The 24,608-nt window shown below is 41.1% G+C and overlaps 1 protein-coding gene across 4 annotated transcripts; it reads right to left on the reverse strand.

The window, feature by feature from the left end:
* Positions 1 to 4,723: 4,723 nt before the first annotated feature.
* Positions 4,724 to 15,910, reverse strand: tcea3 (transcription elongation factor A (SII), 3). 4 transcript variants are annotated; one of them, XM_008432311.2, is made up of 21 exons: positions 15,603 to 15,910; positions 14,806 to 14,868; positions 14,600 to 14,705; positions 13,203 to 13,308; positions 10,717 to 11,187; positions 10,518 to 10,634; positions 10,141 to 10,233; positions 9,977 to 10,045; positions 8,893 to 9,003; positions 8,706 to 8,777; positions 8,470 to 8,529; positions 8,260 to 8,331; positions 8,112 to 8,180; positions 7,949 to 8,011; positions 7,587 to 7,655; positions 7,231 to 7,391; positions 7,094 to 7,150; positions 6,836 to 6,990; positions 6,580 to 6,726; positions 5,432 to 5,503; positions 4,724 to 5,338 (listed from the first exon to the last, which is right to left on the reverse strand). In XM_008432311.2, exons 1-21 carry the CDS (start codon positions 15,669 to 15,671, stop codon positions 5,330 to 5,332), a joined length of 2,211 nt encoding a protein of 736 aa, XP_008430533.1. In that variant the 5' UTR covers positions 15,672 to 15,910; the 3' UTR covers positions 4,724 to 5,329. The 4 variants fall into 4 exon arrangements, with proteins under 4 accessions (XP_008430533.1, XP_008430532.1, XP_008430534.1 ...); XM_008432310.2 differs by lacking the exon at positions 8,706 to 8,777 and having other exon boundaries at positions 8,806 to 9,003; XM_008432312.2 differs by lacking the exons at positions 8,260 to 8,331; positions 8,470 to 8,529; positions 8,706 to 8,777 and having other exon boundaries at positions 8,806 to 9,003.
* Between the last annotated feature and the right edge of the window lie 8,698 nt (positions 15,911 to 24,608).

Consider the following 24,608-nt stretch of genomic DNA (forward strand, 5'->3'; position numbering starts at 1 on the left):
GTGTGTGCGTGCGTGCGTGCGCGTGTGCGCGTGCGCGTGAGTGTGTGTGTGTGTGTGTGTGTGTGCATGTATACGCACATCTTGTACATTTCTTTAAATTACCCTGGAGTCCCACATTTATTTTGATCTGAATTTATTATCTTTAATCCCTGTACATTATTATTATTTTATAACTGTGCCCTTATTATACAGTGTCTTGTTTGTAATGTACTGTTTTTATATTTTTGCCTCGGTTGAATCTGCATGCTTCCATTTACTTTGCTGCTGGTACATCTGAATTTCCCCACTGTGGGACAATACAGGATATTTCTATTCTATTCTTAGATGTCTCTGCTGTAAAATCTTTTCTCATAAACCTTACTTTTGGGTGAAGTCATGGAGCACTGCCATCGCATATTCCCCAGCACTCTGCAGAGCCTCTTGCTCCTGGAGGTCATTTCACCCGGCATCAAGCATCCATGCATGTGATACCATACCAGGAACAACACTCCCATGGCTCATGTTCTGGGCAGACATGACTCACTCTAAACATCCAACAAACTGCGGATCCTCAAACGACACCATTCTTCATTTGCATACATCAAAGGAATTAAACAGTAAATAATTGTAATTAAAGCAGGAGTTATTATCATAATGGGAGCGAAGGAGGAAGACCCTGTTGTGTTCCCCAACTCCACTCAAACACTGAAGTCTACAGCGTTAAAAGCTTGATGACACAAACTTCCAAAGGGGAAGGAGACGACACTTCAGTTGAGCTCTGAACTCCTGTCATTGCAGCATGATGGAGAGTGACTGCTTTGAATGTACTGCAGTAATCATAAAAAATAAAAAAAATAAAAAATGCGTGAGACGAGTCTAGTCTAGTCCAGAAAAGTGAAATAAAGGTTATTTACTGTAATTTATCAGAACAGCAGAAGGGTGAATCAACAAAGCCTGTCTGGCCAGTGAGACTGTCTGCATGAGACGACAGTGGAGCTCAGAGAGTGTTGTGGTGTATGAATCGATATTGTGAAGGATTAATAGAAACTTGGTCAAACAACCATGGTTTCATGGTAGCCGAGTTGAGAGGAGGACAGGTGAAAGGTGGCAAGTAGGTGGTTTCAACCGAACCGATAATGGAGATTGATTTTGTATTTTGAATGATAATGTTGTTGGGTTTTTTTTGTTATTTATGTTTTTTCACAAACTGCACTAAGATGCTCTTAGAGAGGAAGGCACAATTGACGATTCTTTGGGCAAAGTTCTGCTGCTGGGAAATGTTGGATCTTGCCATCAATGTGTATCACTTGTACATGTACAAACTAACTATTGATGCAGAAAATGTACATCTTTTTGCTAACGGGATATTCCCTGTTGGTCATGTAAAAAAGAAGCTTTTCGCTAAAAAAACAACTTTTTTTTTCTTTTTTCCCAAAAAACATTCAGTACTAGTCTGAGAAGCAAAACAACACATTTGAGGTGTTGACTTGGCCTCCAAATTTCCCAGGACTCAGTCCAGTTGAAGGTCAATAGGAAGTGCTGAGTAAGCATTGACAGAGAAGACCAGAGTCCCTGCTGGCAACACTTTAATACTGGAAACCACAGCACACCTTCAGGGTCCACGCATCAATGAGCCCAGGCTGTTTTTTAGCAGAAAATGCGGGCCGACCCACTATTAGACAGTGGATGTGTTTAACGCCAGTGAAGGCCTCTTTAGAAAGTCTGATTCGAGTTTTCACATCAAAAGTTTCTCAGCAAAAGAGAAAGGTTGGTGAACTCCATCAGCCAGCTGCAGTGCAGCAGTGTCGAGATTTCAAAGAGGGAAAAAATAGTTTTGATGAGTGAGAAATTTCTCAAAGCGCTAATGGCTTGGGCAGGCAGGGAGCGGCTGCTTTAAAGATCCATTATGGGAGCAGGAGAAAAAGAGGAGTCTGACACTTTGTCTCCACAACATTTGGGAAGGAGAAAAATAACCTGAAACATTCTTTTTCATTCAAACGGTTTTAACAGAGCACCCTCTGAATTCATCTGTTAGCTAAAATTACGGCTGGTAGAGTAATGCGTGATTATATATCATCGTCTTTTAATCACCTCAGTTTCATTAAGAATGACCCAGACTTTAATGTTCTCTTGTAAAGCGATGCTGAAACAACATATTGGAGGTATGAAGCATATAAACAGCTTTGACAGTGTGGTGAATTCATGCAAACTGATCCAATAGCAGGATATAAATGGTTAGTACCAAGTCCATGGCGTGAAAGTTCATGTCCAATCAGAACGAGACAGGACATGGGTCACCTGTGAGGTGTGTAATGAGGAAACATTGAAAATCACAAAGGTCAGACTAATGTTTGCCAAAGAAAATTTAGACAAAGGCCATGACTGTCACAATATTGGTCATCAGACAGATGACTCTAAAACTGAATTATTTGGTTATTTTATATTAAACAGATGTCATGTTTAACATCAAATAAATGTTGCCTGTTTGGACATAACCTCATACAAGCTGTGAGGCACAGAAGTGGACGTCTTGAGGTTTAGGGAAGCTTTGCTGCATCAAGACCAGGCAAGATCACCACCGTCTTATTATCCATCTTGAATTCTACCATGCATATGTGATGGAGCTTGAGGAAAATGTGAGACCCTGAAAGCCGAACTGAATCCTGCAACATGACAAACTTACCACCAAATCCACCAAACACTGACTGGGAATTAAGAAATGGAGAGTTCTGTGCAGAGTCTGGCTATAAATCACATTGGCAGCAGGTACAAAAGGATGCGTCACTAAAGTTGCTCGTCATGAAGAGGTTGAATAATTTTGACAACGTAGTAGTCGTTAAAAGTGACATTTTGTGTTTAATTTGGAGAAAGAACTTTTAATTCAATTTAATTGCAATTAAATGTAAATACCCTGCATTTCTTAAGTGCACCACAGACATTTTAGCTTATATTTAGTTTTGCAGTGATCCGGAAATAATCACATTTTTGGCTACAGTTTTAATTTTTCCTCTTTTCTCCTAAGACATTAATGTCTATTTATGCAAAATCTTTTTAAATTAGTCACTCACACCTCTCCATGATAGCTTCTGAGCACTCAATTTAAGCTTGTTGCTGTGACGGATAATCCGTCATAGTGTTATTACAGTATTCTCAGAGGAAAGTTCCAGGTTTCCCAGCTGAAACGTACCATTATGTTTTTATTCGTCTCAAGTCTTTTCCTTGTGCTGCTTTGCTATTCGGTCTTCACCTCCCTCATTGCCTAACCTCCCTGCTGCCGTAACAACTGTTTCACATTCATTATTTAAACTCACCCGTTCTTGTACCAGGAATCTCTCCTCTCAGTATTTGTGCTGGGAGTTTTTGTAAAGTCCAACAGTTTCTCTTCATGCGTCTCTACTTTCCTTCATTTTTATGATCCTAGAGTTGTTTTGTTAGTTTATTTTTCTCCCTGTTTGCCTTCAAATACCAACAAGAATGATGAGAAAGAAAAGAGGTCCAAGAATAGAGCCTTGTGGTATCACAAAATGAGTGACCAAAAGATTCACTTTATTTTTTTAAAGTAATTCACAGGCATTCCTTTCCCAAAGATTTTTGATTGCAGCAATATAAAAATATATTTTTAGCTAAAACTATAAAAATAGACAACATTTTAATAGAGCTAATAGATTTGGGGGGACATTTTTGAGTTTTTGTTGTTTCTGAATGTTAAAGTGCTGAAAATGAAAATATTCTCAATATGAGGATTATATCAGGGAAAAGAATGGGGGGGAAATAATGTTTATTCCTAGGAGAATAAATTATCCTTTTCTGACCAGAAATCACCAACTGTTCCGAACAAAAAGAGGTCAGAGAGCCGAGCAGCTGCCTCAAAATGTGGGGAATTATGTTGCAGAATCCATTAACAAATTATAATAGGGAACACATTTAGGCTTTGTCAATAATATCATCTGTTTCTGTAAGCATATTCAGAATTGAATGCTAGTTAATGGAGTCAGCTGTAGGTTTTGGGTTTTTTTTCCTGTCAAGTCAAGCTGAAATTCACACAGCATTTTCCAGAAGATTTAAAGTTTAAAGGGCGTCGTGCATAAAGCACTGGCACACAGCTGAGTCAGTGTTAATGGCGTCTTCGCCTGCTGATCAGCAGAGGGTTTTTTAATGGCAGAAATGATGCAGACAAAGCAAATGAATGCGTTTCTAATCGCGTTAAGACAGATGGTGGATACTTGCGTAGGGCAGCCTCCTTTTTTCTGTTTTCAACAAAAAAAACTATATATATATATAAACGCAGTAACAAGTGTTACATAATTACCATCCACAGGTTTTCCAGAGGACAGATGGAGCATAGTTAGATTACTGAAGCTTGAAAAGGAAGATGCTTTCTCTATCCTCCCTTTGAAAATGTGACTAAATTTCACCAGCACTTCTATTTGCTTTTTTCTCCACCTGGTCTTAAATGAGACACAAATTGTATCATTTGTAGCACAGTGGTAAAAGATCAATGTATTTTTTTGAGTGGCTGTGTCTGCAGCAGGTTTGTTTTAGGTTCCTGGGAACTATCGCCACCTACTGTCCTTTCCTGGGAGAAAAAGGAACAGAAATATATATAGACATACTCTTACATATAGTAGAAAATGTTGGTGAGGTTGAAAAAAATTCCAGGTGTCACAACTTTGACCAACGTGAAGAAGATGAGCAAACCAGTGGCAACTTCCCAAAGCAGAGTCCAATTAATTCAGATGAATGAATTGTTTGGCCACCATGATGTAGCTTTTATTTTGCTTTAAGTATTTATTCAGTTACATTTACCTGAGTAACTTTTTGGAGAAAAAACAAACAAAAAACGTACTTCTAGGCCTCCATTACGTTTCTTGTGAAATCTAACGACTCTGTTGCATGAGCAAAAAAAAAAAAAACACTATAAAGTTGACATGCAGTTTGTACACATCAAACACAGCAATGGCAATTTACAATCTTTTTTTTTTCTTAAATGATACTTCAGAGAGTTTTTATTTATGTGGTTTTATTGGAAGATATATGTATATACAAAATAAACGGCTATTGTATTGCATGGCATGTTAAAGAGATTAACGTGTCCTGTTAATTAGGTCCAAGATCCTAATTACTATTCATTTACAACCATGTGGATTTCATGATTAAGCCGTCGTCCAATCCACTGTATTCCAACTTTATTTATCCATGCTCATAAATCTAAAAAAATCTCTAGTAAAAATTGCAAGAACGTTTTTTGTTGAATCCATCATCTACAGTGGTTTGCTAACTTTTTCTCGTCCAGTTATGGGCAAGAAGCAATCCAGGGCCTCTGAGAAGAATAGCTTCACCTCTGAAGGCATCAGCAGAACTGAAATTTAAAAACAAACAGAAAGAGAAACAATTTTGAACATGTTTTAGTTTTTTTAAGTAGAAAAGTTTGCGAATCAGATTAAAGGCCTACCTTCCAGCGGTTGCCACACTCATTGCAGAGGACAAATGTGGTCATCGGCTCATCAGCGCTGCGGGTCTGCACCTGAAAGGAGGAGAGATACAATGAGCGAAAGTAGTTTATATTGAAAGTAATAAGTGATCACCTAAAATAAAGTGGAATGAAAACCTAGAAAAGAATCTGGAGAGGAACAAAGTGAGCAAACGTATAAATACAGATGAGTGATGAAAGAAGTGGAAGCCAGGTGAGTATAATCAACAGACTCCAAAAGAGCTGCGCATGAAGCAAACTGATGAGCCGAGAAAAACAATAACAAATCTATATGCAAACAATGCAACCAGGGAAAAAAATGATACACAAGGAATAGCAACACAAAAACCAGAATAAATACAGATCCAAACACAACGTTCAGAATCATGACAGGAACCAGACACACCAGAGACCAGAAAAACAGAAAGGAGGGCTACAGAGAAGAAAATAACCAAATCCCAGACAGGTGGACAGGAGCAAAAAACTCATCGCAAAACAAACATATTTCAGAAAAAGGTGTTATAGGGTGTCAAACTTCTCTGCTGCTTTTAGAACGACGAGCTGTGAGTGACGTTAGCATGCAGTCTGTTCTCCGTCAGAAGAAAGTCCTGGTCATCAGGTTAACTGAGCTCAAGAGAGCTCACCTTTGAACAGCTCCAAAAATACAAAATCTTTCATTTTTAAATGAAGGTTCTGAAAATGTGCACCCCCTAGCCGAGTTAGAATAATTCTGCCAACATACAAGGAAGTCTTTCACTTCCTCCACAACAAAGCGAAAGACACAAGTTATTCCAAATGCTTGATTACGGATCATGTTATGAGTGACATAGCCTTTTCTCACATGGTCAGGTAGGTAGGTGTGGGTAGTTTTTTTTTTCCTCCCCTAAATATGGAAGATCATAATTTCAAGACGTCACTTTGGATTAAATTAGGCTATCTTTGTCTGATCCTAGCATTTGTTTGATGATGTAAAACATTTAGGTGTAACACCAAACAGAAAACCAAAGCTCGGTTCCTCTTTTAATGGAAGCATGGAAGAGGAAGCGACAGCGACTCGTAATTATCATGTCATCTTGCCTCCATTTCCTTTGTGGCGGCCGGTTTAAGTTGTAAAAGCAGCCCCCGTTTACCTGGTTGTAGGTGCAGTTCTTCTTCTTGCATTTGCCGCATTGCAGCAGGTCTGTGGTGGTCCCACCGGTTTTGGCCATCTGGTGCTCCCTGATGGCCTCCTGGGTTAGGACGTTCCTCAGCTGCTTCAGCTCATCACTGGCCATTTCCTGGACACAACACAGTGAGCAGGAGAACATGTGGCCTACAGCGAGGATAGAAACTAAAGAGGGGGTGGGGAGGGAAACTGGAGGCGGACACTGCGTGACAGCGAACTACCTCAGCAGACATGCTGGCGATGCGGCTCAACTCAATGCTGCCGGCCAGGACGTTTCTGCGAAGTCCCGGGTTCTTGGGGTCCTTCAGGTTGCTGATGCGGCTCCGGACTCGGTTCTTGTACTTCATGTCTGTGGCCCTGATCTCCTGGTAGATATGTGAACTCACTCAGTTAAGGTCCAACAGTAAGATCTACATTTTTATCTACCACCAATTAGTAAAATAAGAACTCAGCAGTGATGAGACGTAAGCAAAGGATATGATCCTCAATCTCTGCTGCCATGCCGTCGCAGTTTGCTCCAAAATCTTTGTAGTCATCTGTGAAACGCAGAGCGAATTAGTCAGCGCAGTGATCACCTCCGAGGCTTCAGTAGTCTACAGAGAGGTTTGAGCCTCACTGTCTGTCCGCAGGGCAGCTGCCAGCATCTCAATGCACTTGTCTCTAACGGAGTCTCCAGTAGCCAGGTGAGGGGACAGAGGACCCCCCGGAGAGCTGAAGCTGGGTGACAGCGGACTGGTCGGGGTGGTGGGAGTTCTGGGCGCTTCGGTTTTACCCTTCCTGTTGGGGGTGTGGGGGGGAAAGGATGCTTTAGGACTAAAAAGCTCTGGAAGATTACTCTGCCGATTTATTGATGTTTTTTTAAACCAAGGATATTTCATAAAATGAAATCACTCACTTTTTTTTCTCCATTTAAAATAAAGTCACACGTGGCCAACGTCATTTGTAACAGTTTCTATCCCAACAGTTAAGTACCTTTCCAGGCTGTCAGTAGACTGTTTCCTCTGTGGTTGTCCAAGAGGCTTCGAGCCTAAAGACTCTCTCCTGAGAAACACATCATTGTGCAAACGTTTTAAATCGATGTCAGAACTAAACTTTACTGTGATCTATTGAAGTGGTCTTTGAATGATGCTTGTTTAAACTTCCTATCCTTTAATCCATCTGAATATTACAAGACACCGTGCAGTATGTGACAGTAGGGGTTACAGGCATGAAATGGATGGAAAAATCCTAAACACAACTCCAGACTTTTGTCACCCCTTCATTTGACCACCTAATCAATTAGCGCGAGACATTAGCACGCACGGCGTCTACAAATTACAAGCCACAATGTTTACCTTTCACTTGATATCTTCTTTGCTGGAGGTGAGCTGCTTCTCTTTGAGTCGGTGGACTCGCGTCTACGCAGAGACAAGTTTAGAGTGCATACGGGACCGATCCGAATCCATCATTTTGACGTACTCTCTTTATGTTAGATTTACGTTTGAATGCGTTTCGTACCTGACGGATTTGGAGTCAGTGGAATGGCCTTTTGCAGGTTGGCTTGGCTTCAGTTCACTGGAATCCTTCCTGCCACAAAAACACCGATAATTAGACACACCTTTCTGTGAAAAAGTGCACATTTGATTCTGCACACACTCCTGCACACCTGTGCTTTTCTTTTTTGGCCTCGATGGCGGGCTTTTTGGTAGAGGGTGGTTTAGAGTCAGAAGAATCTTTCCTGACAAGAAAATGTGAGATTTTGCACTAATTTCAGTTGTAGAGTTTAAGTTGCTAATAAGAATAATAATAATAATAATATGTCAAAGTAGGAACGCCCCACATTCACTTTGACATGCACAGTTAATGAGCTTCCAACCTTTCTCTCTTGGTGTCATCTGACAGTTTCTTAGATGCTTTGCCATCATCTGAATCTTTCCTGTTAAATTAAAATAGCTGTAAAGAATCGCCTCAACTGCAGAATACCTGCAGATAAATTCATTCTGGAAATGGCTTTCAATTTATCACAAGAAACAAGCGATAAAATCTGAAATCACCGATCAGATCGGACTAATATTGTCACAAACACACGTCGGGGTTTGACAGAAAGCAGACCTGTCCTTCTTCACGCAATCTGCGGACTTTTTCTGGGGCAGAGGCTTCGAGTCTGAGGACGGCTTCCTGCTGCTGCAAACAACACAAGGATTCAACTCACAAAGAGGGAAACTCTGTGTTGAATTGTACTGCGTCGTCCTTGACTGTTTCACTCTGGTACGTCAAGGCAGCAACATCTGGCCCAGACCTCTCTCTGTCCTTGCCCCCGTCCACAGAGGGGCGCTTCGGAGGAGCAGCGGGGGGATGGAGGTGGAGCGGGAGAGGAGGAAGGGGCGCGTTGGGATCAGGAGGCTCTTTTCTAAACGAGACAAACACTTTTCAGCCACTTCGGAACGAGGACGACGTGACGGATTTCTGCATCACTCGTACCCCTTGAACGTTTTCACAATTTCGCCACATTACAACCCCAATGTTGGGGTTTTCCGCTAAAACTCCCATGACATTGTGTTGGTCTACGACGTGCAGACGGACGAGTTAGATTTGACCTTTTTACGCCTTTTGACGAAGCTCACTTTGCTAAATACGTCGGGTCTGAATGCCTGTCAATACGTGTCAAAAATGTATTGTTAATAAATCATTGCATTTTGCAAAATTAGAAAATTAAAAACCTTATAACTAAACGGTAAGTCAGAGTTTTAATATTGACTATGAACTGTGTTAAACCTTGAGTGTAAATCTGTCTTCTATTCAATTTAATGGCTTAGAAAAATGGCAGAATAAAAACGGACCAATCATGACTTCTGGTATCTGAAGTGACGGGTTGTAGTTTGGATCTGGGCTTCAGGATATGGATAAAAATAATTGAACCACATTGTTTTTGTGAAGCAGCTGTCCAATTAACAGACCTCTGATTGGTTGTGCCATCCAGGCAAGCAGAGACCCATGAGGAGCTCTATTGGGACAAACAGAAAGGACCAGAGTCGTCAAGACAAGACTTGCCCTGCCTGGTTAGAGAAGGCTTGTAAAACTTGGCTGTGGTAACAGTTTCCCTTACAGCCAATTTGCCCATTTTCCTCCTAACAAACGGTTCTGGCATTGATAGCTTCAAACGGTGCCAAGATTTTCTACTCATCTCCCGTTTTTCCTCTTTTTTTCCCTCCGATTACAGCAGTCAGTGTGATCAAAACGAATCCATAAAACATATTCAGGCTTGACGTCTTTCACGTACAGTCGCTAAAATAATTTCGGGTTTGTGATCGTAACGAAATGTGAAAAAGTTCAAGGCGGTGAAGCGGCAAGTATCACACACAGGCAGGCATGCAGAGCCTAACCTCGGCGGAGGAGGATGGAGGTGGAAGGGAAGAGGAGCTATCGGAGCATTTGGGTCCGGTGGAACCTTCCTGATGTTGAAAACCAGTTTGGGTTCATTTCATTTTTGCACAGTGAAACAAATATTTCAACAAAAAAAAAAACATGCGCCACGTGCATGCCTGACCTCTCTTTCTTGACTTCCGCCGCGGGTCGTTTTGGTGGCGGAGAGCCCGGTTGAGAGTGAGGGTGTCGAGAGGAAGACTCTTTACCGTCCTTCCTGCTCGCACATCACAACAACAGCACAGATGTGAGCCGGGGGAACAGATTTTCACAGGGGAACAGAATTTCTCACAAGACCTGTACCACAACAGGCGCAGCAGCGCGCTGCTCTGTCCGAACAGGTAAACACACACCGCGGCATGCGCCACGCACAGCAGAGCCTCCAGGTGTACAACAGTGAGGGCTGGTGTCGGGACGTGTGAGGAGCTCGGAGCCTGTTGAGTCATGCGGTTAGCAGCGTGGGCAGGTTAGCGCGCGACCGGCTCAGACAGGGTTCCTGACCTGGTGTCTTTTTTCGAGTCCAGAGACGGACGTTTGACGGGCAGAAGAGGCCGAGCGGGTCGAGGGGGGGAGGGGAAGCGGGTGGGGTACAGTACGCTGCTGTCCAGCACTCCTCTCCTGAAATTAATAGTTCAGCCTGAAGTTTTGGGGAATCCTCTGTGAGCTGCAAGCGTCAGTGTTTGGGCCAACGGCTGCTCACCTTTCAAAGATTAGCTTGTGAGCTTCAGTGGGCTTCCCTCTCTGAGGTGGGCCGACAGGCCACTCGTGTCTGCTTTCCGCTCTGCTTTTATCCTCCTTCCCGTCGTCTGCGTATCTCCTAGGCTCCTCGGAGGGTTTCTCTTTCTTTATCAGCTCTGCGTCTCTCGTCTTCTTCAAATCCTCCAGCGATCTGTGCTTGACTGGGTCCGACTCGTGTTTTCCACTCTGCAGGTCTGGTGCGTGCCTCTCTTTCTTGTTATCCGTTCCCGGTTTGGGATTCGCTGCAGGTGTTTGTTTCTCTGCTCTGATTTCTTGAAGGTGTTTCTCACTTTGCTGTCCTTCGAGGTGTTTTCCATCCACCCCGGGATCGTCCGCATGCCTCTCTTTGTTTATGTGGTTGTCGTTGTGTTTTTCATTCCTGCTTTTGTCAGAATCTGATTCATGTTTCAGTTTGGCCTCCAGCCTCCTGTGACTAAAAGAAACACATAGTTTACCTCTTGTAAAGAGGTAAAGGTTGTTTTTTTTTCCTCCACTTTGGAGTATTTCATACTCAGGAAAGGCTGCTGTCCTCCTGTGTCGTTGCTTTGTATTGTGTTAAAGCTGGACTTTATGTGACAGACTAAAACATAATACATAACTGCAAAAATGAGGCATAACATACATGACTTTTTGCAAATAAAGATCTAAAAATAAAATAAAAATCTAAAAAGTGCATTTATATTGAGTCCTCTTTAGTTTGGTACCCCTAAATAAAATCCGGCACAACCAATTGCTTTTGGAAGTCTCCTCATTTTCTCCCTATGAGTAATTAAAAAAAGAAAATTGTTTCTCAAAGTATTCACTCAGCGGGGCTAAATGTGTTAATGTTGGCCTCAGACATAAAATCACAAATAGAAGTTAACATAATGAATACCTTTTTGAAAAGCCCTTTTAAGCAGAGAAATTGTTGCATTTGTTGCGTAAAGTAGTTTCCCTGCAGGTGATTATTTCTAGAGTATCTTAAATACCTTCAGTAATATTGAAGCCCTGCTAAAAGGCTGGGAACTAAAACATCTGAGACTCTTCAGGTCTCACTCTGTCCTTGTGATTTGGAGTTTTTCTTTCGAGTTTCGCCTCTTATCTATGGAGCCCAAGGTTTTCATGGTTGGTCTCACAGCTGCGGAGCTGTTCCAGGTTTCAGCCGCTTTCAAAACACCTGAGGGAATAAGGGACTAATGGTGGAGGAGTGTGAAGAATGTGTCTTGAGGGAATATTTTTAACTAAGTATAACTGAGATAAATATTGTGTCAGTTTGCCTCCCGTATTATACACGAACGCACACCCAGATAAACTTTAGGACAAGAAATTGATATTTGTAGACATTCAATCGGAGAATGTTACAAATTGGCCCGACCACAACGGGCAATTGATAAGTTGGAGCAACAATTTCTGAAGAAAAGGTGACTTGTATCCTATTCTTGTTGTTGAGAATAGTCAATAAGAAACAAATCCAAAATGTTGGAAATAATCATATTTTCTTTCTTTTAATGAGGCAACAATTTCAGATCCTTTTCACTTGTCTGATCCAGCACAAGTTACAAAAACATTGTCTACAAAAATGAGATTTTTGTTGTCCTTTTCAGTAGAATAATGTTTAGTTGATCTCTGGCAAACAAAACAAAACAAAAAAAACCAGAAAGAAATATACAACTAATGTTTGAGTTTTTAATTAACAACTGAACACAGTCAACTTTACAGTTCAGGGAAAAGTTTGAACTCCCCTGATGTTGAGGACAAATGAGAAATGAGAAGTGAACAAATTGTTCAACTTTTGACAGAATAAAAGACTCTTCAAAACTCACCTGTTCAAACCAGCATGGCACACTCCACCTTCTCAAGCATCACACAAACTCTGACTTGTATTTTATATGTTTTTCTCCTTGTATCATGTTCTACCTTTGTTCACAATGTGTTGTTTTAATGTTGTTGGTATGAAGCGATCTTACAAATCTTGAAAGGTACTTATAAGTAAAATGTATTATGATCTTTTTTTTCTATTAACACCTTTATTGAACCACATATTTAGCTGAATGTGTGAAATGTTACTTTTAAATATGTATTTGTTTTGACTGATATGTTGAGCGTATTCAGTTTATTCAAGACAGTTGTTCTGCTTCTCGGTGGATTAAGTATCTGTTACCACTAGATGGCGCATTGGTTCCCACCAATCAGATTATTTTATCTGTGCAGATTGTGAATGAAGTGTTTGCTTTTGTTTTTCGTGGATTGTTTTCATATTTAGCTATGAACAAAAACTGATGACTGTCTCCATGGCTGCGTTCTTTTTATTCCACCAGAGAAAAATAATTTGCCCATCTTGGGTTTGATAAAAACACAGGTTGCACATGTGCTGCTTCTGACAGAACCTTCTATCATAATGTACATCCAGTCCATATGATGCAATATCAGCATAACGCAGCTTGTGTTTCCAAACGCCATCAGACTGACCTGCTCTGTGGCTCTGAGGAGGAGCTGTTTGTAGCTGCTGCAGGTTTCCTGGCGTCCAAACCATTCTTCAGTTCGTCAACTTTCTCAGAGTGAGAATTTCCAGAGTCTGGCAGAGTGAAAGGGAGACAGAAAGGCAGATAATTCAGCCTCAGAATGCAGGTGAAAATCAGAAAATGGCAATAATTTAATTATTATACTGATTTATTAAACATGGAGCAATAAACGTCAATGATTTACTTCTGTTCATTTGAAATATACTGCTCAAAAAAATAAAGGGAACACGTAAACAACACAATATAACTCCAAGTAAATCAAACTTCTGTGAAATCAAACTGTCCACTTAGGAAGCAACACTGATTGACCCSACGAGGGTCCCCGTTGTCAATCAGTGTTGCTTCCTAAGTGGACAGTTTGATTTCACAGAAGTTTGATTTACTTGGAGTTATATTGTGTTGTTTAAGTGTTCCCTTTATTTTTTTTGAGCAGTGTATTATGGCTCACAGCAAATGAAAACCAAATATTTAAAAAAAGAAAAGAAAATTAGAAGCTTATATAAGACAAATACAACCTCCCACCCCCAAAAAAAACTTAATACAGAAATGTTATGTAGCATCGTGGGGAAGACAGCTGACTTGACAGATGTCCAGCAAGCAGTCAACGACACCCTCCACAGGGAGGGAAGCCGCACGGTGTCATTGGGAACTACCTGATCCCACAATGCTGAACACAAGCACATTAAGTAGAAGCTGAGTGGAAGAAAAAGTGTGGCACCTAAAAAATAAAGAGCAAAAGCAACAGGGATAACCACAGAGGTTTGAGAAGCAAAGTACACTCAAGAGTTTTGAGAAGATTCACAGGGAATGAAGGCCGGAGTAAAGCTTCAAGAGCCACCAAGGACAGTCGTCTCCAGAACATGGCCTACAACTAATGTAGTATCAAAAGGGTATCAGTACCTTACCTGGGCATAGGACACAACAAACTAGACTGCTGCTTTGTAATCCAAAGCCTGGTTTTCAGGTAAAAGTGATCAAGTATCGGCACAGGCTGCAGCAACCTTGGGCTTCTAGAAACGTCAGGCTTATCGCCTCCATGCCGAGCTGCACTGATGCAGTAATTCATACAAAAGGAGTTCCAACCAAGTATTTATGATTCGTATCATAACCAGCAGGTTGACATTTCTAAATAGTTTAGAAGTTATTTTTATTGATCTTGTGTAATATTCTGATTTTAACATTTTGACTTCTGCTGTACCCACTAAAATAGTATAAATCGTTGTAATAGATGACTTTCCTTTGCTGAAGTATTAGTAACTTGTCTGTAATACTGTAATTATTACAGACCTGCATATTAAGGATTTAGTTAGTCCAGAAACTGCGTGTCCGGTTAGATGTTCTCACCCAGAAGTCTCTTCCAGTCTTTAATGAGGACTTTTGCCAAAGAGATAACTTCTTCGTCTCTGCAGTGCTTCCTGATGTTGTTCACAGACATGCCAATTCTTGTTTCCTGCAGCAACAACAACAACAAAAAAAAAAGGTATTTTGAACTTCCTTACGCCTCCATGTTGTTGCCAGACTTTTGGATGAACAGCAGTCATATAGTTTACCTGGAGAAGCTTCAGTGTCATATTGAAGCCTTTCAACTCCTTCAGCAGGTCGATGGCACCCTCCTGCATTCACAGAAGACATTACAGTTGCTTTAACCCTGCGATACTCGTTGAATGCACTGCAAACATGCAATGGCAGAGTAAACAGAGATCTGCATACACTCAACCGGGCGCCATTTAAAGAGATTTTTTTTTTTTTTTGCTTGGTGGGTAAAAACACTTTCACTTCTGTACTGTCTCAGCAAACAAAGTGAGAAAATGCATAAAGCTCGCGTAGTTAACTTAACGACACAGGGTTAAGTCAGCCGCGTTGAGACTTGCTAAACGTTTCTGCAGGACTGTAGGAGCGCCAAGAAACTTTATCTTTTTTTTTTTTTTTTTGCAGAAGCAGACACAACACTCAGGCACTACGGGGCTACTGTAAATCAACAGGCCGCGCTGTTTACTTTCTGTTGCACAGGCCGAAATGAGACGATCGGGGAATGATATGTAAAAGCAAAAAAAAAAAAGTGTCAAGTCAAACTGTCCAAGCTTAAGCCGTGCAGCTACACACCGAGGGGGCTGCAAAAAAAAAAAAAAAAAAAAAAACAGATGGAAGCCCGCAAACACCTGTCGATCGTTTGTTACAGAACAGACACGCGTTTGTTCCACTCATGCAGTCTGACTCCCATCGAGTTAGACTAAAACCAAACTCCTCTTCAGAGTAAACTTCAGTTTTATGCGGGAGTCCTTTCTGGGCCTTCCCTGCTGCAGCACGAGGTGACAAAGCGCCACCGGGTGTCAAAATACAGCCTCACCGTGTTATTTCTAGACACCATCTTGTCTAGCTTTTTGGCGATCCGGATCAGGTCCTCCTCTCGAGTCATCGCTGCATTTATAGTCTCCGACGAACTAATGCCGATACCAAAACCAATCGACACCCAAAAGAAGCGACAAAGTTTGGATCTGCTGCGGTCTGGACTTTACGCACGGTGCGCTCCATTCAATCCAGAGGCGTGTCCTGCTGAAGGTCCCAGCTGACCAGCGCCACAACAAGCAGCCTAAATATAGAGGCTGGCGTAGGGGAGGCGCGGAGAGCCGCGGCGACACAAGCCTCAAGGTGATTCCTTCAGAGCAAAGCTCGGAAAGTTGCGCTTGGTGCTCTAAAGTTCCGCCTTTAAAACAGGAAATTAAAGGGTTCAGCTACTTTTGTTTTAAAAGTCTCTGGATATGAAATGAAATGTTTCATACTCTTTCGAGTTGGGCTTCAGGGTCCCATACTCTTACAAGGTCAGTGTGTAATGATTAATCTTCGCAAACCTGACCGCCATCCCGGTTGCAGTCCACTTGGAAAGTATTTGCACATCTGCGCCAAAAGCAGCTGCTGTGCGAAAGAGCAGTCTGACGCAGAAACATAAACCCGTGTGGCTCACATGGACAACTTTAGAGATTATTTTTGTTTTGTTTTGTTTTGTTTTTGTCTTATCTTGAGGAAAATGCATTTCTTGTCTTTAGAGAGAAAGGACAAAAGAGGGCTAAAAAAATTGCAATTAAAAGTAACACATACAGTAAAAATAAAATAAACATGTCGTTGTAACTTAGCCACAAGAGGGAGCTCTAAACTAAAGAGTCATTTTCAAATGCAGACTCAACGTTTCCATAACTGCTTCAACCTGTAGAGGGCAGTGTGGACAGCTGTTCTTAAGACGCGTATATTTATATCTCTCTGTCGTACAGTAGCTTGTTGAGTTCAGCCAGTTCTTGGTTGATATATTTGCTCTTTTACGGTTGCTCAAATACCAGAGCCGCTCATATTTTTACATCTTTTTTTTTTTTACAGATGAGCTTTCCATCTGCTGATAGTTTAGATGTGAATCATAATGTTGTAAGAGTGCAAGGCAAAATGATAGACGTCTGAAACACAGGGCCTCAGTTAGTCAGCTGTGAACCCTGTGGGTCTTGCAATGTTTGTAGGGGAAATAGTGAAACAGCAATAAACCTGCTTGGTCATTGTGTGCAAAATGAACAGATTTGGCAGGGATTACATGCAGATTTGTCTCGGATGGGTTTTGGACATTTCTCTTTGGCGTTACAGCTTGTAATAAGAGCAAATGAGACGTAAATCATGCCACATATGTTGGCCTGATTTGCCTCAGAAAGATCTGTGAGTAAGAAACATCGGTTTAATGAAAACCACACAGCTCTAGCTGCTACTATGGTCTCTCGGTAACGACCGTTACTGCCGCTGTCGTACACTAACCAGTTTGGATTAAGGAAATCATAGCTTAAAAGTGTATCAAATATATCTTTCTGCAACTTTAGATGACAATGTAACTATTCAGACTGCTGTTTGAGCAGAAATGTTACCTGGAAAGATTATCGTGAGAGCATTCGAGGAAAAGTCTCCAGGCCACTAAAACCATTTCCAAGCTCCAGTAGTTCTGAGTTTCAGATCAAACTCCCATCATCTCAAACTACTCGTCTGACTTTAGACGCTCTACTAGTGTTGATTTGAGATCAAGATGCTTCGTTCCCAAGGTTTCACACAGTCGTATGTCACCAAGCTGTTCACGATGAAATGATTCAGCTTGTTCACTCAGTGGAAAACAACAATTATCTGCCTTTTGCGAGGCTCCATGCTTTTCCTCAGGACTGAACAAAACCTGAAACCCAATTTGTAAGACAGAAACTGGTGTTTTAAATGACCATTAAAGACTCGGTGACTCATCAGGCAAAGCTCTGTTCTTTTGTTGCTGTTGTTGCTGTTTTGAGCAATCAGATCCAGCAAATCTGCTCTTGATTCCAAACTTCTTCTATTTATGACTCATCCCACCGATACACTGATGTTTTGATCTCATTGACGGACCATTAAAAATCAGCTCTGATTTTTGCAGACGTCAATGCTGTTTGAATCAGGCTCCAATATTAAATCAGGAATCAAACAATTTCCAGTCAATTTGGGGAGATCAGAGATCCAAATAAACATATGAATGGATAAGTGCAGGAACACTAGAAACAATAGACACTCAGGAGTCTGTGCAAACTGAACAGTAAACCAAAGAGACTTAGACCTGTACCTTTCGTCTCACTGCCTGAAGTTAAATCAGGCCAAATTTATTTTGTTTTAGGTCAGCTAGAATCATCGAACTGGTTTGATTTAACTCCAGACAGTCGGAAAAAAGGCACATGTGAATTTGTGGTTTCATCTGAGAGTTAGAAAAAATGAGGCTAGCAAAGCACAATCTGGAAACTTTAACTTGGTGCTGGACGATGATCAGAAAATGTGTTCTTAATAACCACTCAAGCACCTTTCTGCTCAAAGTTACTGTTAATCCTGCTGCTGGGGGAAAGAAAGCAAATATGTCGAGAATGTGAAAGCGCTTTGCCCAGGGTGAGTTGGTACATCTGAAAACAATGTGGTCATATTTTATAGCTTGCTGGTTGTTTTCACTCATAATTTCTTGCAGATATAAAACTTTATCCACCCAAACCTGAGTCCTAGATTTGATCTGCAAGATGTGAATAATTCTGGATCTATATCAAAACTTACAGTAGAAAGGATTTTGAGCTACCCTTCTTTAAAAAGAAAATAAGAGGCTGTTAACTATTCGGACAAAATCCTAATAGCATTTTTTTAAAGCTTTCAGTCATAAAATCTTTCAATTTGAAGCTCGGTCCATTTATCCCAGCACAAACTGTGGCACTTTTGTCTGCAGCGCAGGGATTTGAAGATAACTGTGTTAATGACCGCAGGTGAAAGTACAGACAAAGAGCTTGTCTTGAGCAAAGCGTATTATCTCTTTACACTGCTCTTACACAACAGGCTGAGCGCCACTCACCCCCCTCTGCCCCCTCTGCCTCCTCCTCCCCCCGTCTGGGAGGCAGACTCGGTGCCGGCCAGCTCGGGAAGTGGGGCGGATCACTGTGAGGTAAGAGGGGAAGCAGGTTAAGAGGAAGAACCAGCGATCAAGATCAACCTGCGACATCCTATAACTTCATGTACCAAACCTACATGCATCAGACGCTGTGCTCCTGCCGTGACCTCTGACCTGGTCCCAGATTACAAACTGTCCAAGCTTTTTGTTATAAAAAAAAAACAAAACAGACTTAGCCGTTTTATCATTTGTTGGTTATATTTCCACTTGAAACTGATGATCATTGTTGGAAATATTTTGTCTCAGGATTTGTCAGGTTGGGTTTGGAGCTCGTTCTGTAAACTTTTGCGTTCAACGTTGAGTTGCAAATGAACCGGAATCACTTTAGTCATCATTAAAATTAATGTTGCACGTGTCATATATGCTAAGCAAAGAAGCTTACACTTTATACTTCTTTAGAAAAGCATTTCCTGGTTTCATGTGCCCGTGGCTATAGGTAGGAAGTGGGCTCCCTCCAAGTACTTCAACCGATGGAGACGCGTAATGTGGAGAGCTTGTAGATGACAGAGCTACAAAGGCGCCAGCCAGGTGCAGCTTAGAGCACAAAACAGCTGAACTGTTGCTGCCCATTTCTTGTTTATGTCTGTCTTTTGGATAACAAAAGGGATTATTCGCCACTGCAAGTCCACTTGCAGCATGTAATCCCGTAGGCAAGCAGTGGTTTGATTCGTGACTTGCTCCACAACAATCCCTCCCTAAGTAGATGTCCAAGCAGCTCTTGCAGCTACAATAGTAACTTTTCAGATTATTTTATGCAAACGGTGGTTTTGTTTGCAGCATCCACTGGGCAGAAGCTCGTAAAATGATTAAAATCTTCATCGCTCAGCAAATTTTAAATAATCAAACATTTTTACAAATCCTTGACTTTGCGTCATTTTTTCATTTTCATTTCAAGCTTCCGTCATCCCTAATGTTTTTCATAGAGTCGGCATGTCTACGGTCAAACCTCCTTTGGTGCTCCACTGAGCGAGATAGAGAACAGGCACAAGGGGAGAAGCTTATTTCAAATGCAAACATCTGATGACACCATTGTAGTTGTCCTCACTGCCTTCGTGAGCAACTCAATAAAGAAATTAAAAAAAAAACACAAAATGACTGCGTTACCAATTTAATAAAAACAAAAGCTCTAACGCGATAAAGGTTCAAAATTATTCGCATTGCTACAAACAGTTTCGCTTTGTGTGAATGTCCAGACTCCAGAGTACAAAAACATAGCCATAAAGAAACCACAATATCGTGATTTAACCATTTTCCAGACTGATTCAGGATGAGTCATGCAGAGATCTGGCAGCCATTGTTCAGCTCAGACACAATCCATCTATTTTTATGTTTTTTTTTTTTTTTCTTCAACTGGCAATTAGCTGCTGGCTTGGAAAAAGAAAGTTTCAAAGCCTGTTAAATTCCAATGAAAATATTTGCGCAAACCATTAGTCAATAGCTTGTAGATCTGCGTTTTGGAAAAAGTAACTTGAAGTAGTCATTTTCTGCCTGGCTTGACCCAATTTAGATGCTCTCACATTTGATCCGTGGAGGGGGTCGTGTTCAACTTAAGAACTCCAAGCCGCACAGGTCAAACGAGTCCATATCATAACCCCTCCACCACCGTGCTTAGCGGCTGAGTGATGCGTCTGTGTTGACGTATTGTGTTTGGCTGTCTCCAAACATTGTGACTTACTTGGCCACGTCGGTACAAAGCGTATTGCTCCAGATGTTTTGTGACTCGGGTTGGCAAACATCTGAACTGTTGCCATGTTCTTTTCGTAAAGAGGCTTTCCCTCTTCGTCACATTTATTTGTTTTCTTTTTCTATTTGTACTGAAACAAACTTCAGCATTGAACATGCTAACCGAGGTTTGAATATGCTAAAATTATTACTATTATTTGTTTGGTTCAGCTTGACTGAGATTAGTCTGCAAATTTGTAAAGTCCACATCTTCTAACATTAATTAGAATGCATAACTCCCTCTGTGCCAACACAAAAATAAAAAGTCCAATAGACTTTTTTTTTTCTTCTTTTAAAACAAAAGATTTAAAAATAAACATCTCCACTTGTTTCAGCCCATTAACACTGGTTACAGTGGCGTTGTTGTTGGGATAAGTCTTAACAGAACCAAAAATAAGACACCAGTCAACAGGTAAAGTGAAACTGTATTTACCACAGGCTAAATGGGGAGGAAGTAGTGGCTGGAGCAGAGGCCAGGAGGAGGTAAGTATCCATGTAAGAGAGCTGGCTGAAGGAGCTGGCTAGAAAACAGGCTGGTTTACCTCAGACAAAGAGAGCAGTATTCATCTTGAATTAGCAAGAAACCTAACTGTTAGACGTGCAAACAGGTTTCACAGACAGATTATTGCACACATAAGCACGCCACAAAAATCATAAAAGTTCATGCTGAAATCTCCGTTGCTGCTGAGTCCTTAAAAAGGGGCAGCAAAAGAAGAGTGGATTTTGCATGCAGAGTTAGCTGATGATTGATTTTAAATGTTGACAATCAAACTTTTGGATTTCTTTCTCCCTTTTCTTAAAAGACATGAATTTCCTGAGTTCAGTCATGTTTAGGGTTGACATTTCTGCTTGTGTCCTAGTTGCACACTGTTGACTTTTTTTTTAGCAATATATTGCTTGCCAGTGTTGTCTGTGCCTTTATTGAGCCTTATAATTGACATTTAGTCAGAATTTTATTTGCTTTCCCTATTGGTTGTACATCACCTTGTTACGTTTTACCCCGGTATTTAACATTTGCTTTGAATATTTAACATTTCATTTAAATGTGTGTTATTAAAGGTTAATGTGTTTGATTTTCTCATTTGTTTTATTCTTAGCAGAAGGATTCATTTGGGTGAAGAGTCTGTTTTAATTCTGCAAAGCACTTTGTAGAAACAGAGCTTGATTACATATGAGCACTGGACTAAGACTGAATGAAAAAGTAGACGATGTAAAAAAAAAAGTAAAAGACCCATTCCTGTCGTCTTTTTACTTGTTCTTTTTGGTGTGTCTCACTTCGCCTGCATTTGTGCCTCTCAGGCTTTACTTAGTTACATAACTACACCTGTGTGTTCCCACATGCTGCTGCACTCTAAGCCCCTGCTGCTGCTGCTGGCTCTGAAAGCCTAGCATTAGCCTCCTGCATCCGACCACACCGCTTCCAATCGCGCCCCTGTGTTTGCAGCTCCAGCGGGGTGTTAAAGGTGTGCTCTGTCGGTCGAGCGGAGAAAAGAAAGTGTTCCCATGATTGTATAGCCAGACTTAAGATAGATCCAGCAAAGAATACCTCTCCCAGCGCTGTCGTCTCTTCCAGTCACAGACCAGAGACGCCAGAGCTCGGCAATTATGGCAATTTTTGGATGACATCAGACGAGCAAATGAATGATTTCATTTAGATGTCATTTTTTTTCTCTCTCTCTCTTTCTCTCTGTCTCTCTGGAACTGGTGCGAAATGCAGAACCTATAATAGAGCATGTCAAAACATGGTGGGAGGATTGTTTAGACGTTCACATGTGCAGCTGGCTGCAAGGTAATCCCAGCCTGGTAGGGTGGTTCGTCTGCTAATAATGACCACTGTTTGGTGTCGCCACTTCCAGAAAGAAGGCTGAGAAGCCGGACCACCCAAAGACTTTAAGAGCCTCCTTTCACGTTCAGCTGTGTCTAAATCTCTATTTACTGCCACACACACATGCACATAAGCATACACACTTGCCAAATGTGAGAGTTAGTTTGGTGGTGCCGCAGTTGTAGACTACCTTTGACCAAAATAACTGGGGTACCAACCAAAATAGCTAAATGACTGAGTAAACTAAGCCTGAATTAAACACAAGACATTTAACCCCATCCTGACAACTGGGGGTTCATTTTACTGTGCCACACCTGAGCTGCAGATCTGGAAAACAAAAGAAAATGAGACAAAGAAAATGATTGAAGGCAACAAAGGTTAAAGACAAAAACAATAGAGAGGAATTGAGAAACTTTTACCACATTTAATCCAGAATTGACAAATGGGATTCTAACAAACGGGACACAGTAGGGAGTTATTTAAATGGCTCGTCTGCATGAGGATCCTGTGGTTCTTCTCAAGGCTGCGATTTTGATCTCTGAGCTTTCCGTTTGTGCTGCGTTTTCAATTTTCTGACAAACGGTGAAAAGACTAACACCTTCCCCGTGTTTCTAAAAGAAAAAGAAAAGGCTTACGTGCAAAAAAAAAGAAAGAAAATCTATCAGAACGTGGCCAGGAGCATATCAAGTATTGCTTTGTGCTTTAATGTCCCCCAAGACAAACAACTTGAATAATGTAGCTGTTTGCAAACATGCCCATCAGGTCAAACTTGGCTAATTAATGAAGCAGTGTTCCTGTGCCAATAGGATGAATTGTGTTAGTGTGCAAATCCCCTCTTAGTCTGATTTCCTTTTCAACTGCACAGTAATCCACTGAGTGCACTATAGTTCAAACGCTGAGACGTGTCCGGCACCTTTCCCCTACCTCTGTCAGCGGCTTTATTCTTTCACAGTCTGCAGATAAAACAGGAGTCAGAGCTTGTTGTTCTTGCATGCAGTACTACCTCAAACTTCAAATTGTTTTGCTGGAAATTTGATGTGACCGATCAAAAGAAAGTAGGAAATTGTTAAAACCAGGAAGAAGTATATGCGCCACAAATCCGGAGCAAGCTTCCAGAAAAATGCAAAACAGCTGAAACACTGAAATCAAGGCTGAAATCCCACTTGTTTAGAGAATTTAGCTGCGTATCTGCAGTGGTGCTTTGGAGCTTACATTTTTGGGTGACGAATTTTAATATTTGTAAACTTCTCATCTGAAAACGAACAGAGTTCCTCTGTAAAACTCTGCGGGAGTTTATCGATGTCTCGTTTCATTATTTCTTTACCAAAGGGGCCAATAACTGTCTCGGGCATTTAACGGTCCCTCAAAAATATTGCCGCAATAAAGTCTTACATTAAATTGAACATAGGGAAACAATAAAGACTTGGACTATGTTTTCTGAAGGAGATGCTATGAGGGGGGAAATATCTTTAAGCAATTAGGTTTCTCCTAACTGTTGAATAAAATATAAAGAGACAAAGAGACACTTTATTGACAATTGAATTTACTGAAATTCACATGTCGTGTGGACAGGATTCATGTAGTTCATGTTCAAACAACATGAATCCCTGTTTGAATCCTCAATGCTTTGTGAACTTTAGTCAAGCTTTAAGCTCTGGAGGAAGGGATTCATTCTTGGAGTATAACGCCGGCTTTATTCTGGCCAGTGACAATCATATTCCTTGTCTAGTTCATGGTATTCTTGATTTTCCATGTTTCCTCGGTTGTTCATGAACATTTCAACAGATTTTTTTTTTTTTTTTCCTATAATTGGGGCTGTTTTGGTGTCCTCCCAGGACCGGAGAGAGTTTTGCAACATCCACAATATTTGTGCTGAGATACAACAATATGAAGTGATGATCTTTGACTCTATGATTGGCTAGAACTGATTCCAAAAAAATGCAGAGTTCCTCAATCAATCCACAATCATTTTTAACATGTGAATCTAGATCCTTCAAAAAAATAAATAAATCATCAAAGTTGTATTAGTGTTATTTCCTCCATCTAAAATCTAAACTTTAGTTACACTCATGTCCATTATGAGTGCATGTGAACTGTAGAAAGCTGCGATGTCTTCCTTCAGAAAAACCTCACATCGCTGTCTATTGTCTCCACTTTGCTGTGCGCCATCCTCTTGTGCTGGGATCCCAGCGGGGGGGAACTTAAACTGTGAAATCATGAATCATTTTAGAAAAAGAAAACCGTAAAAGCAAGGCTTGGCTGTACAAACATCTGTGCTCGTTTCAAGCCTGCGGAATATTTATGGCCACCACACGAGACTTCAGCAGCCCAGAGGAAGAGGA

The sequence above is a fragment of the Poecilia reticulata genome, linkage group LG16 (assembly GCF_000633615.1).
Source record: "Poecilia reticulata strain Guanapo linkage group LG16, Guppy_female_1.0+MT, whole genome shotgun sequence".
NCBI classification, from domain to species: Eukaryota; Metazoa; Chordata; class Actinopteri; order Cyprinodontiformes; family Poeciliidae; genus Poecilia; species Poecilia reticulata.

What these genes read in the sequence shown, in the direction of transcription:
- tcea3 (XM_008432310.2), bottom strand. Translation starts at nt 15,671, where the DNA reads ATGACTCGAGAGGAGGACCTGATCCGGATCGCCAAAAAGCTAGACAAG. An exon ending in GCCAAAAAAGAAAAGCACAG is followed by an intron (nt 8,181 to 8,259) that starts GTGTGCAGGAGT and finishes TTTTTGTGGCAG; the next exon opens with GAAGGATTCCAGTGAACTGA. An exon ending in TCGCCAGCATGTCTGCTGAG is followed by an intron (nt 6,727 to 6,835) that starts GTAGTTCGCTGT and finishes TGTTGTGTCCAG; the next exon opens with GAAATGGCCAGTGATGAGCT.